This window comes from Prionailurus viverrinus, chromosome B1, assembly GCF_022837055.1.
Source record: "Prionailurus viverrinus isolate Anna chromosome B1, UM_Priviv_1.0, whole genome shotgun sequence".
Lineage (NCBI taxonomy): Eukaryota > Metazoa > Chordata > Mammalia > Carnivora > Felidae > Prionailurus > Prionailurus viverrinus.
In genome coordinates, this window is record NC_062564.1 from 50,241,642 (window position 1) to 50,260,494 (window position 18,853).

General features: G+C 42.5%; 1 protein-coding gene across 3 annotated transcripts in view; it reads right to left on the minus strand.

Annotated features, from left to right (window-relative positions):
* Window positions 1–12,554: 12,554 nt before the first annotated feature.
* The window catches only part of INTS9 (integrator complex subunit 9), a 101,217-nt gene continuing 94,918 nt past the window's right edge, over window positions 12,555–18,853 (minus strand). For 2 of the 3 annotated variants that reach the window (XM_047854898.1, XM_047854897.1), the window contains 3 exons: window positions 18,417–18,515; window positions 16,996–17,133; window positions 12,555–13,234 (listed from right to left, as the gene is read on the minus strand). In XM_047854898.1, coding sequence (XP_047710854.1) covers window positions 13,058–13,234; window positions 16,996–17,133; window positions 18,417–18,515 — 414 coding nt within the window. In that variant the 3' untranslated portion in view covers window positions 12,555–13,057. Of the gene's footprint in view, window positions 13,235–16,995; window positions 17,134–18,416; window positions 18,516–18,853 lie in introns of those variants that run through there. The other variant, XR_007151414.1, reaches the window with a different exon arrangement.

The following is an 18,853-nucleotide window of genomic DNA, read 5'->3' on the forward strand; positions in this document are numbered from 1 at the left end:
TCCCACTGGCTCTTCCACAGAGGCAGCTACCCAGGAAATTCAATTCAGCTTCTCAGCAACCCAGCAAAGGGGTCCAGACTCCCTGCATCCTAGCTTTCTAACTACCCTTTTCTTGACTCCTGACTTTATCCTTTTTAGCGGTAGCCTTCTTCCCTCCGGGGAGCCAAAGAGTGTGGTGTTTTGAGCTATATATGTGGCTGCTATTTTTATCTTGTTTATTTTAATGTGAGGAACTCATAAACTGACTTTTAGTGGGACCTGGTGAGAAAAGAGCAGTCTGTGTTAGGACCCCCATATATTGGAGCCAGGTTTTTTGGTCCCTGAATGCTCTTGGTGGATCCAGGAGTAGCTGAGTGGTCTGAGATTATGGATGACATCAAAGCATACTGCAGAAGGGCTAGGATGTCAGAGCCCCTGCCAAGGCGAGCACTATTTTGACTTGAATGGAACACTAACCTGAAGGACTCCGAACAGCAGGCCCCGGTGGACACTGGCCATGTTCTTAAGGGACTCTCCTCAGTAGCAAGAGGTGGGGCAGTCAGACCTTTTATGTTGCTTGGTTAGGTGCTACTGGAGAGTGAGTGGCTGCTGCTTTTTGTAAGGTGGGTTAGGGGGAGGCCCAGCTCCATGCTTCAAATGCCTTTGATGCTGATAGGTCACCTTGGGAAACACAGATGTCATCTCTACCATGTAACTGTGACTCGTTTGGAAGACGAAAACCGCTCACATGGGTTTCCCCAGCTGTCTGTAGGTAACACCTTGTTGCCTAGTCTTTGCACCCAGGGCCCAGGACATCCTTGTCCCCAGGTAGCCAGTTCGCTTTTCACCATGAGGGACATTCACCTAAGTGAGAGCCTCCCCAAGGTGCTCATCAGGCTGTCCTGAGCCTTTGCATTCCTGGCAGTGGTTGTCTGGTGCGGACTGCTCCTCAGGCCGGGCCGGCTCGTGGTCACCGGGGTCCTGTGTTGGCAGGTGGAATGGTCTGTGCAGGAGCTGCCTGTGTGTGTGCTCAGGGAGCTCCCGCTTTGAAATGATATGTTGAAGGGGGAAGCTCTTTGATGTCCATGCCGTGTCCATCCGCCCCACCCTTTTTCCAGTCATGAGCACAATGGTCTTATGTTGGATTTTTGTAAAAAAAGAAAAAAATAAATGGAGACTTTAACTCAAGCAGCCTGGAGGTCCTTTGTGATTTTCCTCTGCAGGAACGGAAGAGTGACCCAAGAGAAGGTGCCTACCTGATTGCTGGGGCCCCTGCCAGCAGAAGGCCATGGGCTGTGTGGTTTGGTGTTGGTGCAGCCTTCGCACTTGAACCTGGGTGATGCTGTAAACACACATGGATGTGGGCAGCCTCACCTGGGTCCATTTCTGGGATTAGCCATTTGATTACATTGAAAGGAATTTGGGTGTCCTTTAACTGAATTGACTGGGATAGAGGATGGCATTTGCCACATTCTACCTCCTTCCTTTTTTCATGGTAATTAAATGTGTTGTGATGCTGGGGGGCTAGTGCGTTTAAATCTCAAAGATCTGCTGAGAGTTAATAAATGCAAGGAGTCTGCTGTTTGGCATGCAGTACAGATGAATGATTACTGGGGTAATGCACTGAGAATTTCTCAGCAGCTCTTTCTGCATTCCATTTGTCTTAATGCCAACTCATTGTTCAAGGCAGTTGAAGCACTGGCTTCAGGAAGTCTTCCCTTCCTCTACACCACTGCTTGCCCCTACCCCATCTCCTGTTTCGGCAGCTTGACCTGCCCGTCACCGCACCGCACACCTGATGGCTTCCAGATCTGCAACCCATGCCACATTGGAAGTCTCTTGAGAACTGAGCACATCCTGAGTGCTGAATAGCTTTTTGATAATAATGATTTGACAAATCCAAAGAGGGTCACCTAGGAATCCTAGCTGGCAACAAGCTGAATAGTAACCAGTATCCTAGCGTTTTTGGACTAGAGCTAATGTGGTATTATCAGATACTGAAAGGAAGCCTGGCACGTAAAGGCTGACAAGTTTTTATTCTTTAAATCTTCATTGACAAAGGAAGACGAGAGAGCATGCCAAGAAGAGTTAAAAGACACAGAATGGGTTCCAGAAGAGACCATTAAAGTAAGGTGGGCAAGCCTGGTTTGTTACTTAATTTCACCTGTTTCTTCACTGACTGACTGACATATGTATGTATGTATGCTTGTTTTCAAGTTTTTCAAGTTTTTATTTAAATTACAGTTAGTTAACTCTTAATTCAGCCAGTTGTTTTCTCTTTCTCAATTTGTCTTCATATTTTGTGAAATTACAATCCTCATATTGCAGGGTTGTCCTGTTAGGATTTATTTAAACTATTGGTCTCAATATTTCATTATGAAAAATAAACTATAATTTTTATGGTATAAACTTGTATACCTAACAATTATTTTACTATACTTGCTTTATAGCTATCTATTTATTGCTCCATCCAGCTATTTGTCCCTCTATTCATCCTTTATTTCTATTATTTTGATGTTTATTCATTTTTGAGAGAGAATATGAGCAAGGGAGGGGTAGAGAGAGGGAGAGACACAGAATTTGAAGCAGGTTCCAGGCTCTTAGCTATCAGCACAGAGCCCGACATGGGGCTCAAACCCATGAACGGTGAGATCATGACCTGGAGCTGAAGCTGGACACTCAACCAACTGAGCCACCCAGGTGCCCCTATTCATCTTTTTATTCATCCTATTTCTGGTACATTTCTAAGTGAATTACATTAGTACACTTCCTTCCAAATATATAAGCACACATGTCATTAACTGGAGGTCAGTGTTAGTTTCTGTGTGTTCCATGTAAAATTTAAATATTAAATTTACACACTGAAGCACTCAGATCTTAGTGTACCTTCTCTTGAGTTTTGACAAATGCATCTACCTGTGTAACCCTACCCCCCAATCAAGATACAGAACATTACTGTCAAGCCCAGAAAGTTCCCTTATGTTTCTTCCTTGTCAATCTCTGCTTCTACCCACCCCCCCCCCCGAGAAAACCAATGATTTTGATTTTGTTTTTTTCACATTGGATTAGTTTTCCCTGTTCTAGAATTTCATATAATGGTGTCATATAATTTTACTTCTTTGTGGACGGCTTCTAGAAACTCTGCATAATATTGAGATTCACCCCATGCTGCATTTATTGGTTCCTTTTATTGCTAAGTAGAATATACTTGTATGGCAACATTTGTCCATTCTATTGCTGGGAATTGGGCTGTTTATGGTTTTTAGCTATCAGGAATAAAATTGCCATGAATATTCATGTGCAAGTTTTTTTTTTTTGCCTTTTTTAAAATGTTTCAAATTTTTATTTCTAGTTAGTTAAAATGTAGTGTAATATTAGTTTCAGGAGTAGAATTTAGTGATTATCATTTACATGTAACACCCAGTGCTCATCCCAACAAGTGCCTTCCTTAAAACCCGTCACCCATCTAGCTCATCCCCCACCCACCTCCCCTCCAGCAACCCTCAGTTTGTTCTCTGTAATTAAGACTCTCTTCTATGGTTCACTTCCCTCTTTTTATTCTTTACCCCTATGTTCACCTGTTTCATTTCTTAAATTCCATATATGAGTGAAATCATATGGTACTTGTCTTTCTCTGACTTATTTCACTATTTCGCTTAACATTATACTGTCTAGGTCCATCCATATCGTTGCAAATTAAGATTCCATTCTTTTTTATGGCTAATATTCCATTGTGTGTGTGTGTGTCTTTATCCATTCATCAGTTGGGACGAGCGGACATTTGGGCTCTTTCCGTAATTTGGCTATTGTCGATAGAACTGCTATAAACATTGGGGTACATGTGTCCTTCTGAATCATTTTTTTTTTTTACATTTATTTTTGTATCCTTTGGATAAATACCTAGTAGTGCAATTGCTGGATTGTAGGGTTTTATTTTTAACTTTTTGAGGAATATCTATACTGTTTTCCATAGTGGCTGCTCCAGTTTGCATTCCCACAAACAGTGTAAGAGGGTTCCCCATTCTCCTTCCGCATCCTTGCCAACATCTGTTGTTTCCTGTGTTAATTATGGCTATTCTGACAGGTGTGAGGTGGTATCTTATTGTAGTTTTTTTGTTTGTTTTGTTTTTTTAGAGCATGAGTGGGGGAGAAGGGAAGAGGTAGGGAGAAAATCTTAAGCAGGTTCCATGCTTAGTGCGGATCGGTGCCTGACATGGGGCTCAATCCCACAACACTGGGGTCATGCCCTGAGCTGAAATTAAGAGTGGGACGCTCAACCAACTGAGCCACCCAGGCATCCCTCTCATTGTAGTTTTGATTTGCATTTCTCTGATGATGAGTGATACTAAGCATCTTTTCATGTGTTTTGTTAGCCATCTGGATGTCTTCTTTGGGAAAATGTTTATGTCTTCTGCCCATTTTTTAACTGGATCATTTTTTGGTTGTTGAGTTTGGTAAGTTCTTTATAGATTTTGGATACTAACCTTTTAATATGTCATTTGCAAATATCGTCTCCCATTTTGAATGTTGCTTTTTAGTTTTGTTGATTATTTCCTTTGCTGTGCAGAAGCTTTTCATCTTGATGAGGTCCCAATAGTTCATTTTTGCTTTTGTTTCCCTTGCCTCTGGAGATGTGTCTAGTAAGTTCATGTGCAAGTCTTTTTGTGGATTTATGGTTTTCTCCCAAATAAATACCTAGGAGTGGAATTGTGTGATAAGGTAGGTATATATATATTTAGTTTTATAAAAAAAAATGCTGGACCTTTTCCCAAGGTGATTGTACCCATTTCATACCCCCACCAATAATGTTGAAGGTTCCAATTACTCACCTCCTCATCAGTCTATGCGGTTGTTAGTCTTTTTAGCCATGCTGGTGGGTAGTGGTATCTTGTAGTTTCAGTGTGCATTTCCCTGAAGACTAATGACATTAAGCATGTTTTTTACATGCTTACACCATTTATATATATATATATTCCCTTTGTGAAGTATCTGGACAAATCTTTTTGCCCCACATGGGGTTTGTCTTTTTTTTTTTTTTTTTTGTATTGTTAAAAAAAACATTTTTAACAGATTTGATTTTTTTTTTGAGCAGTTTTAGGTTCACAGAAAACTTGAGTGGAAAAGGAGAGCTCCTCCTCTCTCACCCTTATCATCTTGCATTAGTGTGGTAAATTTGTTACAACTGATAAGCCAGTATTGACATATTAACTCAAGTCCCAGCTTACATCAGGGTTCATTCTTTGTGCAGTATATTCTGTGACTTTGACAAAAGTACAGTGACCTGCCCCGACTATGACAGTTTTCCATGGAAGTTTCACTGTCCTCCAAATTCTCTCTGCTCCCACTATTTGGTGGCTCCTTGTCTCTAACTCCTGGCAGCCATTGATCCTTTAACTGTCTCTTTCATTTTGCCTTTTCCAGAATGTTACATAGTTGGAATTGTATAAATGCAGCCTTCACAGAATGGCTTCTTCCACTTAGCAATATGAATGTCAGGTTCTTCATTGTTTTTGTGGTTTGATAGCCCATTTCTTTTTATTGCTGGATAATATTCCATTGTAATGTCTTTTTATTGTTGATACTGGTCCACTGTCAGACATCTGTTTTATACATATTTCCCCCAACTTGTGGCTTGCCTATCCTTTTTCTTTATATCTTCTGATCAGCAGAAGCTTTTAATTTTAATGAGTTCCAGTTTATAACATTTTCTCTTTGTTATTGCTTTCTATGACTCAAGAAACCCATGCCATGAGTTCTAAAGACATTCTCTTATGTTTTCCATTGAAAGCTTTATGGTGTTAGCATTTACACTTAGGTCTAGGATCTATCTCAAATTAATTTGGGGGCATGGAGTATAGTAGTCAAGGTTCTAATTCTTTCTTATTTTCTATTATGAATGTCTGATAATTCTTTTTTTAATTTTTATTTTTTTTTACATTTATTTTTTTGAGAGACATAGAGAGAGCACAAGTTGGGGAGGGGCAGAGAGAGAAGGAGACACAGAATCTGAAACAGGCTCCAGGCTCTGAGCCGTCAGCACAGAGCCTGACGCGGGGCTTGAACTCACAAACCATGAGATCATGACCTAAACCAAAGTTGCACGCTCAACCGACTGAGCCACCCAGGTGCCCCTGAATGTCTGATCATTCTAACACCATTTGTTAAAGACTTTAATTGAGTTGCTTTGGGGCCTTTGTTGAAAATGTAGTGACCGTGTAGGTGGGGTATTTCCCATCTCTCTCTATTGTCCGAGCTGATTTGTCAGTGTTGGTTGCTAGCACTGTCCTGGCTGGGTTACTGGAGCTCACAAGGTAGTCTTCCAGGAAGTAGATGTCCTCCAACGTGGTCACTGTTCTCAAGATCGCTTCGGGTACTATGGTGGTTACTTTGTAGTTCTCTAAATTTTAGGGTTAATTTGTCAATTTCTTTTAAAAACCTAAAATTAAAATATTTTTATTCTGGTAAAATTTACATAAGGTACAAATGACCTTTCAGTCTGTTTTTAAATGGACAATTCAGTGTCATGAAGTACACTCACAATGTGTAACCACTACCACTAGCAATTTCTGGAGCTTTCTCGTCTTCCCAACAGAAAAGGTCTGTTCCTCACTCCTTTCAGTCCCTGAGAATCTCTGTTTTGTCGCTATGAATCTGTCTATTCTGGACATTCATATAAATGGAATCACATAATATGGAGTTTTATGTGTCTGATTTAATTTACTTAGCATGTTTTCAAAGTTCATCACGTAGCATGTGTCAGAATTTCCTTTCTATGGTTGGATAATATGTCATTTTGCACACACACACACACACACACACACACACGTGGTCTTGGAAATTTGTTCTTCTGTACTTAGGAGAAATTTAGGAGAAACTTAATTTTTTTTTTTTAGGGTAAAAAAATAAGATTTTATTTTTTTTTTCAATATATGAAATTTATTGTCAAATTGGTTTCCATACAACACCCAGTGCTCATCCCAAAAGGTGCCCTCCTCAATACCCATCACCCACCCTCCCCTCCCTCCCCCCCCCCATCAACCCTCAGTTCTCAGTTTTTAACAGTCTCTTATGCTTTGGCTGTCTCCCACTCTAACCTCTTTTTTTTTTTCTTCCCCTCCCCCATGGGTTTCTGTTAAGTTTCTCAGGGTCCACATAAGAGTGAAAACATATGGTATCTGTCTTTCTCTGTATGGCTTATTTCACTTAGCATAACCCTCTCCAGTTCCAACCACATTGCTACAAAGAGCCATATTTCATTCTTTCTCATTGCCTTGTAGTACTCCATTGTGTATATAAACCACAATTTCTGTATCCATTCATCAGTTGATGGACATTTAGGCTCTTTCCACAATTTGGCTATTGTTGAGAGTGCTGCTATAAACACTGGGGTACAAGTGCCCCTATGCATCAGTACTCCTGTATCCCTTGGGTAAATTCCTAGCAGTGCTATTGCTGGGTCATAGGGTAGGTCTGTTTTTAGTTTTTTTGAGGAACCTCCACACTGTTTTCCAGAGTGGCTGCACCAGTTTGCATTCCCACCAACAGTGCAAGAGGGTTCCCGTAGGAGAAACTTAATTTTTATCTGTTATTCTTGTGAACTAAAGTCAAAAGAGCACAATGCATAGATTATATAATAGGTGCCTAATAAATGCTCATTGATGACTGGAAGGGCCTATAGATGACTGGAAAAGACTTTATAACATCAAAGTTCACTATTTTCAAAATACTCTGAACATTGTAAGTAGTTACTAGATTAAAAAGTTATATTAGATAATGTAAAAAAAAAAATGTTATCACAAGATTGTAGCAAGTCAGTCCCATCTCCAGGCTCCACTTCTATTTCCCTCGCTATTTACACATCTGCGGTTACTTCCTCCACTGAAGTCCTGAAACTTCAACATGTAAAAAATGCAGTCACAATAAAATGCCTGCAAATCACAGTAAAATGCCTGCACAGTATTTGTCTTTCTCTGACTTATTTCACATAGCATAATGCCTGTAAGGGCTAGCTGTGTGGCTGTAAAAGGTAGAATTTACTTTTTTTATGGCTGAATAATCTCCCACTGTGTGTGTGCACGTGCGTGTGTGTATATCCCACATTTTCCTTATCCATTCATCTGTTTATGGACACTCAGGCTGCTTCCATGTTTTGGCTGTTTTGAATACTGCTGTAGTGAACACAGGGGCTGCAGATACCTCTGAGATAATGATTTTATTTCCTTGGAATATATGCCTAGAAGTGGAATACTGGATCACATGGCAGTTGTAGTTTCAATTTTTTGAAGTAGGTCATGCTGTTTTTCACAGTGAATGCACCAATTTGCATTCCCACCAGTAGTACACAAGGTTCCCTTTTCTCCACATCCTTGCCAACACTTATTTCTTATCTCTTTGATAATAGTTTTTCTAACAGGTGTGAAGTGATACAATATTTACATTTTCCTGATAGTGATGTTGAGCACCTTTCCATGTACCTGTTGGCCACTTGTGGGTCTTCTTTGGAAAAATGTCTATTCAAATCCTTTGCCCATTTTAAAAAGTTTTTTTTTTTTCTGTTGAGTTGTAGGAGTTCTTTATATATTTTGTATATTAACTCCTTGTTAGATAGATGGTTTGCAAGTATTTTCTCCCATTTGGTAGGCTTCCTTTTATTCTGTAGTTTCCTTTGCTGTGCAGAACTCTTTAGTTTGACGTACTTCTACTTGTTGAGTTTCACTTTTGCTGCTTGTGCTTGGCGTCCTATCCAAAATATTATTGCCGAGGCCAGTGTCAAGGTGCTTTCTCCCTATATTTTCTCCCAGCAATTTTGGGTCTTAAATTTAAGGCTTTAATCCTTTTCAAATTAATTTTTGAGTGGTGTAAGATAGCAGTCCAATTACTTTATAATATAATTTTTGGGGCGCCTGGGTGGCTCAGTCGGTTAAGCGTCCGACTTCAGCTCAGGTCATGATCTCGCAGTCTGAGTTCGAGCCCCGCATCGGGCTCTGTGCTGACAGCTCAGAGCCTGGAGCCTGTTTCAGATTCTGTGTCTCCCTCTCTCTCACACCCTCCCCTGTTCATGCTGTCTCAAAAAGAAAATAAAAACGTTTAAAAAAATTAAAAAAAAAATAATTTATTATCAAATTGGTTTCCATACAACACCCAGTGCTCATCCCAAGTGCCCTCAATGCCCATCACCCACTTTCCCCTCTCCCTCCATCAACCCTCAGTTTTTTCTCAGTATCCAAGAGTCTCTTATGGTTTGCCTCCCTCTCTCTGTAACTTTCCCCCCTCCCTTCCCTCCCCCTTGGTCTTCTGTTAAGTTTCTCAGGATCTACGTGAGTGAAAACATATGGTATCCTTCTCTGACTGATTTCACTTAGCATAATACCCTCCAGTTCCATCCACGTTGGATAGCAATCTAATTACGTTGTTCTGCATGTGGTTATACAGTTCCCATTTACTGAAAAGACTATCCTCTTCCCATTGAGTATTCTTGCCCGCCCGCCCCCCCCCCCCCCCCCCCGTTAGTTGACTGTTTAAGTGTGGGTTTGTTTCTGGGCTCTTGAGTCTGTACCATTGGCTTATGTGTCTATTTTTATGCCAGTACTATACTGTCTTGATTACTATAGCTTTGTAGTAAAGCTTGCATAAGGAATTGTGATGCCTCCAGCTTTGTTCTTTCTTAAGATTACTTTGGCTATTCAGGGTCTTTTGTGGTTCCACACAAATTTTAGGGTTGTTTTTTCTATTTCTGTGAAAATGTCATTGGAAATTTGCTAAGTATTGTATTGAATCTATGGATGGTAAAATGTTTTTATGATATGACTAAAACCTATTAATAGGCTACTAAAAAGCAGAAGAGACTGTGGTGTTTAGTCTTTAGTAAACAAACTCATGATTGATGTTGGCTTTATCCTCTGGCAAGATTAGACATCTTTGGCTGTTGTTCTACACTGCCTGTCTCAAGGTTTTGCAACTTCCTTTAGAATTGTAGCTGGTTATTTCTAACCTCATTCTGGGTTCAGAGAGTAACATTATTTACCCCTAGTTCCACTACGGTGGTTTTGAGAACATCAGATGTTTCCTACCTTACCCACAGTGTAGCAATAAAACACTGAGACAACATTCAACTTCCTTTATGGCTGTAGGGAAGACCACTCAGGGCCAGAGAAAAACAGTTATCTCCCTTTCCTATCCACCAGTTTGCTTGGCTCTTATGAAAGTATCACCATACAGCTTAGGAGATGTCTTCATTCTTATTTCTGCTGGTATTTCACTATGGTCTGGAAAAGCCAACTCCTGCCTCTCTAGGACAACTGTAAAGTCCAAAACTTCAAGCTCCCAAGGGATCAAGGAGAGGCGTAGCTGTTGCCTTTCTTGAAAAGCAGTGGACGAACAGGTATGTCCCCTTCCCCAGCTCGCTCCCGATCCCTGATACTCACATAGGACATTATGGTAAGGCAGATACCATGTACTGACTATATGTTTTGGGAAATGTTACGTAAACTTTGTACCTCAGTTTCCTCATCCAAAATCTTAATTGAAGTCCCATGGAGAGACCACCCTGAGGCAGGAGCACCCAGCCAAGCCAGGTCAGATTCCTGACCCACAGAAATGAGATAATGTTGCTTTAAGCCACCGAGTTTTGGGAGTAATTTGTTGCACAATAGAATACTGCTTCTTAGATGAAAAGAAATAACAAAACCAGGTTCTCCTTCACTATTAATGGTTTTTCAGTTACTAATTATTAGGATTTTGTTGGGCTTGAGTAGACACTGGTCTAAATGTCATACCCTTCACCAGGTCAGCATCAGTGGGCTGCATGTCTATACCACTGACACACCATCAGTGGTATAACTGTAGCATGGGAAGGCAGGTCCTGCCATTTCTTCTGGGTCTTCTACCAACCAACCTAGTTTGCTATCCAAATACCTGAACTCCAGGTAGTTATTCATAACTGCTCTCTCCTAATACTTGCAAAGGCCAGTTCTAGATTTTCTCTCTGCTCTAACAAATGACTCTTTGCTTCTTCCTGCCTCTCTGGCTTCTGCCACTAAGTAGGTGATGGTGACTTGATTACAGCCTTTATAATTTCTCAATTATTTCTTGCCTGTCATTGCTTCTCAGCCTTTTGGCTAAAATCATGTGTATTCCTTGCCTGACAGTGTACTAATTTGCATTTATATACGGTTTCTTGAGTAATCACCTCTCAAAGGATTAGTGCCTGGGGCTCTCTGAGCAAGCCCTTTAACAAAAATCAAACTTGGACAAATCCAAGTAAAGTAACCATTTTGATTTTCTTGAGCTCTATTTTATACTACTTTTGTATTTTTAAAGATGCTTGAAATTTAACTTGATTTCTCTCAAGTTTTCGTAGAAAGTATTCCTACATGTGATGCGTATTTATCATCTAAAATAAAAAGTAAACTTTCACGGTGATGGCTTGTCAATCTCTTGTAATGTCAATCCCCTCCCATGGCTGTAGCCCCGCCCCCCCCACTCCCCCAACCCCCCCAGGTCATTCTGTAGACACATCCTAGGCCCCCTGATTGGGGTGATGACCTGTACCCTGGAAAACAGAGGCCTGCTGAAGCCGAGCACTCCTGTGTCCGAGTCTGGCCAAGTCAGAGAAGGCATCGTTCTCTAATGAAGAATTCCTTCCCATTGGTAGGGCCATTCCAGAGAATGGACAATCCAGTCTCCATAAAGCCTAAGTAGTTCTATAGGATTTTACATCATTCATTCTTGACTCAGTAAATCCCTTTGTGACGCTTAGCTGGTAGCTAAGTTGGAGGATGGGGACTACTGACTGAATTTCAACCAGTCTGCAAAGATTGTAGGGACAGGCTGACCTGGGCCTACTTCCCTAGCTGACCAATTCCAAGACTTGTACTCTTACCCCCCAGCCTCCCCAGTACTTGCATAACTGGCGTGTGTGTGACAACTGATGCTTAGATAGATGTCATCTGGTACATATCTGTTTTGAACAATTAAGCAGTATTATCTCCAATGCAGTAGCTTACTATTATGAGGATCTATGGGCAGTGGAGTTTAATGCTCTGCTTAATGCAGACAATCCTGATAATCTGCAAGGAAGGCAGTGATGGGCAGGGATTAACTAGCAGAGCCTGAACTGTTTGTTCTGGACCTTCCTCCAGAAGGTTAGGCTGTTGATACCATCTGTGTTGGTGGTTTTTTTTTTTTTTTTTTTTTTTTTTTTTTAGTTTATTTGAGAGCAAGCAGGGGAAGGGGCAGAGAGACGGGCAGTGAGAGAATCCCAAGCAGGCTCCGTGTTGTCAGCACAGAGCCAGATGCAGGGCTTGAACTCATGATCTATGAAATATGACCTGAGCTGACATTAAGAGTCAGACGCTTAACTGAATAAGCCACAGGCACCCCTGTGTCAGTGTTTTTTATACAGATACAGCTCAGATAAAGTTAAGCACCTTTTCATACAGTTTAAGAAAAATATATGAATGCACATATCAAAATTTGCCATGGTATTTTCTAAGTTTATGCCGTTCTGTATATTTTCATAGGTTTTCAGACACTAAATAAATATACAAATTCTAGGTTAAACAGGGCACAGATACTTCTATAAAAATAAGTTTTATTAACAAAATGGGCTCACAAAATAAAGATGGTTCATTTTACCAATTTGGGGGATCATCTTATCGGGCGTGGCACTGTAGACAAGTAAATAAAACACAATAGAAGACTTGTTTTCCTGCCCAAGGCCTGTGAAACCATGAAAAATAAACACGGACCACTTAAGTCAGTCATCTTTTTACCTACCCCTTCCACCATTAACCTCTTGGGAAGCTGCTTCTGTTACTTTTATGCTACTCCTCAGCTCGCTGCCTTACCGTTCCCGGCTACCCAGAATTGGGAAGAAAATGAATGTAAGTTTAAAGCAAAAGTTCTCCAGGAGATTCTGGCCATAACTTCCGATAATCACGTCCCTCAAGGGTCACTTATTCCTTAAGCCACTGACCACAAGGACATGGCCAACTGTGCCCTTCCTTGGTTTGTGCTGGGCAGCCACAGTGAAGAACTGGAGGGTTTCAGTGAAATACAAATGGTTTAGATGTTCCATTTAGAACTTCTGTAGGAATTTGAGAACGAGGTCCCGCAGTCGTACCCTGAGCATCTCATCATTGTCACAAATGATATGGGTCGAATCTTCCTCAATCTGGATGAGTGTCTCAGCTTCCTGGAGCAGGACAATATGGCCCTTTGCTGTGTCTTCTACCTTAATGTCGCTGAAGCCATGCTGTTCCAAAGAAAAGAGAGAGGAAGATGATGGATACTCTGAAAGCAAGGGGCTGCTTGAAAGGCTGGAGGATATTGCAACTGACAGTTCCAAGAAATGACACTCCCTACGGGACAAGGATGTCCCCTTTCACCACGTTATTCAATACAGTATCACAAATAAAAGGCATCCAAATCAGCCAGGGAGAGCTCAAACTTTCACTCTTCGCAGACGATGTGATACTCTATATGGAAAACCCAAAAGATTCCACCAAAAAACTGCTAGAACTGATCCATGAATTCAGCAAAGTCACAGGATATAAAATCAATGCACGGAAATCAGCTGCATTCCTATACACCAACAATGAAGCAACAGAAAGAGAACTCAAGGAATCGGTTCCATTTACAGTTGCACCAAAAACCATAAGATACCTAGGAATAAATCAACCACAGAGGTGAAAAATCTATACACTGAAAACTATAGAAAGCTTATGAAAGAAACTGAAGAAGACACAAGAAAATGGAAAAAGATTCCATGCTCCCGGATAGGAAGAACAAATATTGTTAAAATGTCGATACTACCCAAAGCAATCTACATGTTCAATGCAATACCTATCAAAATAACACCAGCATTCTTCACAGAGCTAGAACAATCCTAAAATTTATATGGAACCAGAAAAGACCCTGCATAGACAAAGCAATCTTGAAAAAGAAAACCAAAGCTGGAGGCATCACAATCCCGGGCTTCAAGCTGTATTACAAAGCTGTAATCATCAAGACAATATGGTACTGGCACAAAAACAGACACTCAGATCAGTGGAAGAGAATACAGAACCCAGAAACGGACTCACAAACGTATGGCCAACTCATCTTTGACAAAGCAGGAAAGAATATCCAATGGAATAAAGACAATCTCTTCAGCAAATGGTGCTGGGAAACTGGACAGCGACATGCAGAAGAATGAACCTGGACCACTTTCTTACACCATACACAAAAATAAACTCATAGTGGATGAAAGACCTCAATGTAACACAGGAAGCCATCAAAATCCTCGAGGAGAAAGCAGGCAAAAACCTCTTTGATCTTGTCTGCAGCAACTTCTTACTCAACACGTCTCTGGAGGCAAGGGAAACAAAAGCAAAAATGAACTATTGGGACCTCATCAAAATAAAGCTTCTGCACAGTGAAGGAAACAATCAGCAAAACTAAAAGGCAACTGATGGAATGGGAGAAGATATTTGCAAACGATGTATCAGATAAAGGGTTAGTATCCAAAATCTATAAAGAACTTATCAAACTCAACACCCAAAAACCAAATAGTCCAGTGAAGGAATGGGCAAAAGACATTAATAGACACTTCTCCAAAGACGACATCCAGATGGTCAGCAGACATATGAAAAAAATGCTCAACATCACTCATCATCAGGGAAATACAAATGAAAAACACAATGAGCTACCACATTACACCTGTCAGAATGGCTAACATGAACAACTCAGGCAACAACAGATGTTGGCGAGGATGCGGAGAAAGAGGATCTCTTTTGCATTGTTGGTAGGAATGCAAACTGGTGCAGCCACTCTGGAAAACAGTATGGAGGTTCCTCAAAAAATTAAAAACAGAACTACCCTACAACCCAGCAACTGCACTACTAGGTATTTATCGAAGGGATACAGGTATGCTCTTTCCAAGGGGCACATGCACCCCAATGTTTACAGAAGCACTATCAACAATAGCCAAAGTATGGAGAGAGCCCAAATGTCCATTGATGGATGAATGGATAAAGAAGATGTGGTGTGTATGTGTGTGTGTGTGTGTGTGTGTGTGTGTGCATGTGTGTGTACATACACACACACACACACACACACACACACACTGGAGTATTACTCGGCAATCAAAAAGAATGAAATCTTGCCATTTGCAACTATGTGGCTGGAACTAGACGGTAGTAAGCGAAATTAGAGAAAGACAAATATCATATGACTTCCCTCATATGAGGACTTTAAGAGACAAAACAGATGAACATAAGGGAAGGGAAACAAAAATAATATAAAAACAGGGAGGGGGACAAAACAGAAGAGACTCTTAACTATAGATAACAGAGGGTTGCTGGAGGGGTAATGGGAAGGGGGATGGGCTAAATGGGTAAGGGGTATTAAGGAATCTACTCCTGAAATCATTATTGCACTATATGCTAACTAACTTGGATTTAAATTAAAAAAAATAATTATTAAAAAAAAGATGACACTTCCTAGACTTGGCTAAACTGAACATTCTAGAAACTGCCATTTTTGATGCTCCTCCATACAATTCTTCACACTTGTCACATGACCTTCTATAGCAATAGAATTCAAACATAGCTTCATATACTTTAAAAGAAGCCTCCAAACATGCAAGATTATACAAACCACAACAAAATTTCTATAACCTGCTTAAACTTTTGTAAGTTATCTGGGGAACACATCTAAGCTTGGGTTCAGGAGTCCAGGACACTGGGCCCTCCATCACCAGCCTCCATATGCCAATGGTCTCTGATAAAAAAAGCTCCATCCTATCTCAGGAAAATGCATTCCTCAAAGCAAGACACCAGTGACCTTGTGATTTGGTGAATCCCTTTCAAGGAAGGACACAAGGCAGCACAAGAAATACTTCTTTAGCTACCTTAATGTGAGTTATAGAATTTTCTTTCACACCACACATAAAGTTGAGAAAGCAGAAAAGTAGTAGAAATAAGGCTGATATGCCTGAAAGGGACACAGGATAGGCAAAGAAAATGGTCTAGGGAAAGTCTCTACCCTTAGTTCTAGAAAGCTTGTATAGGTTAGGGCAGGTACTGATATTCCTCTTGCAGGAGAGGAGGCAGAAATGGCGAAAAGGAAGAGTCCAGGTCAGATCCTAAGGGTCAATTCCTTGATGAGCCAGGGGAACTAAGTGAAGGTCTTTCTGGGAGAGCAAGTTGTTCCAAGTTTATAAAAAACAAGTCAAGCTCAAGTTCTACCAACAGGGGCTGGAGCACTGCAAGGTCACAAGGAAGCAGTGATTGACATGTTCACCTGCATCACAGGGGACACTCCCATGTTAATTACTAGTGATCCTACTCTCAGGGGCTAGGAGGGCTGCACAATGTGGCTGCAGTCTTCTTCAGGGAAAATTAAAATTCTAATGGATGGCTGCCAATTTGGGAAAGGACCAGTGTCTTCCAGGTGACTGCTGATTTCTTCCCTCTCCTCCCACCCTGTCTGGGGATTGCTGGTCCTGCTGCTAGAATTCCCAGGGATCCAGGGATGAGGCAACACTGGCGCCTCTGCCCTCACTGCCCCCCAGGCCCAAGCCTCTCTTCTCTTGTGACAAGCCACGTTGGTGCTCTGGCAGCAAGGGGTCTGCTTGAGAAGTGAGGCTCTAAGGGGCGGACTTCCTGGCCGCTCCCACCTTGCCCATCCATCGCATCTAGGTTTTTGAGGAAGGGACTTCCTTGGTTTAGTTCCCACAAGACAGATGTCATGAGGCAGTCTTCTAGCGGCCTGGTGCCTGATGGGGAGGAAGAGGCTGGCAGAGAAGCAAGCGGGGGACCTACAGCGAAGGAGGGCATGGTCTTCTCTGAACTCTGTGACCCTCCCCTGGTTCTGTTTCCTGCCATGGCCCTGGATCAAGCAGATGCTTCAGAGACAGGAGCCCAGATTGTGGAGACTATGAGAAAGGCAGCAGCACACATTCCTTGAAGCAGGTGAACAGCAGGAAGGGAGGCTCCCGCGCAGCTTTTGCAGGTGCAAACCAAATGCGCTCACCTTCTCCAGGGCCTGCACGAACTGTTCTACCGGGATGGAGCCGCTCAGCAGTGGCTTCAGCACTTTGCAGTCTGGAATGTCATCGCTCGCCCGCTTTCTCTTCTTACCGCCTGTGGGCTGGGTGGGCCTGGGTGGGGGCTAGAGAGGGAAAAAAAAACACCATCTCAGCATGAGGTCAGTGCAGGCCACAGCCAGAACCCGTCTGTCCATCCTACCAACACAACCTTTTTCCTGGTGGAGGCCCTGGCGCCCGGCCCGGCGTCACCCTGTGTGAGGTCAGCCAGCTCTTGAGTTCAGAGTCACTGTTAGCTGGGGGCTCCATCTGGAGTTCTTCATAACATAAGCTAATGCCAAAGCATCCACACAGCATCAATATCTTTTTTGGCAAAGAGATCTCCCTTTTATCAAGACTCGTCTCTAACTGATTCAATTCAGTATCTTCTGAATAAAATTTTTAAGATTTTATTTTTTTAAAGTTTATTTATTTAGAGAGAGAGTGCGAGTGGGGGAGAGGGGCAGGGAGGGGGAGAAAGAGAGAATCCCAAGGAGGCTCCAAGTTGCCACCACAGAGTCCAACATGGGGCTCCCTCTCATTGAACCCTGAGATCATGACCTGAGCTGAAATCAAGAGTCGGATGCTCAACTGCCACCCAGGTGTCCCTTCTGAGTAAATTCTTAATAATAAGCTGTGCTGGCCACTGCAGGTGTAGCAACAGCAGGTTGGTCACAGCCACTAGCGGTGGGGTCAGACTCATGGGCTGACATGAAGGTCAGAGAAATTGTCTAAAAAGTGGTGATGGCAGAGCTTCGGGAGGGTGAAGTAAAGGGGAAGTGGGAAATACAGCAGGTGAGGGCACAGCATGCGCCTCATGTATTTGAAGTGGCAGCTCCGTGCAGATCATTCAGGATGTCAGAGCAGCACAGCCAAGTCCGGAAGGAGTTTTTCTAAGAGGGATGAGGGAGGACGAGTGCCTGAAGAGCTGCACCACGAGGCAGTGAACACGTGTGAACGTAGGACACGGGGTGGGGGTGGGGGGGCGCAGAGGGGACAACCGTGGGTGGGGGTGGCTCCCAGGCCCCACCCACTTCCGCAGGTGTGGGGCTGGCACCAACCCAGCTCTCCACACTGCCCACTGCCTAACAAATGCGCCCGCGGGAGCTGAGTGGGGCCGGCACTTTGGGAGCCGGGAAGGGCACTCAGGCTGATGTGTGGCCTCCACTCTATGAGTAATAGCTGCTCTTCCCTTTTATCTCTCTGAGGCGTATGGCCAGATAGTAAGTAGTGAAGAATCTATATGCAGGGCCCTCTTTGTTTCAGATCGAATCCATTATGTAGTGTGCTAACTTCCGCAGTGGGACACTGGGACCACGATCGTGGGCGCTTCCTCGTGGACTCAGGCGCAGCCCACCCTCCCCCATACCTGAAGGACGTGCTTGTTATCTTTCGTGTGCAGCACTGCCGAGACCGTTGCCAAGGAAATGCCAGGCTTAATCTCCATGGGCACCAGTGAATCTGCGAGCTGGAAGCACACAGGGGTTTCAGTTGGGCTCGCCTAAATTTGGGGACAAGGTGCAGCAGCTGTGCTGTCCAGTCAGGACCTGGAGGCCACACCGGGCTGGGGCTCAAGTGACCCCGCCAGCCTGGTGGGAAAGACACGGCATCAAACGCCATAGTGCTGAACCTTTCATGATCACCTTTATTCATTTCCTTTTCTTTTGAACTTCTGTCTACATCACTGCAGTCTAACATGGCCACATAATTTTAAGGAAGAAAGAAGGTAAAAACATTTTTAAAATAACGTTAATAAAAAATGTATCGCACACACAAATGTATACCTCGGTTGTAATAAAGAAAGGA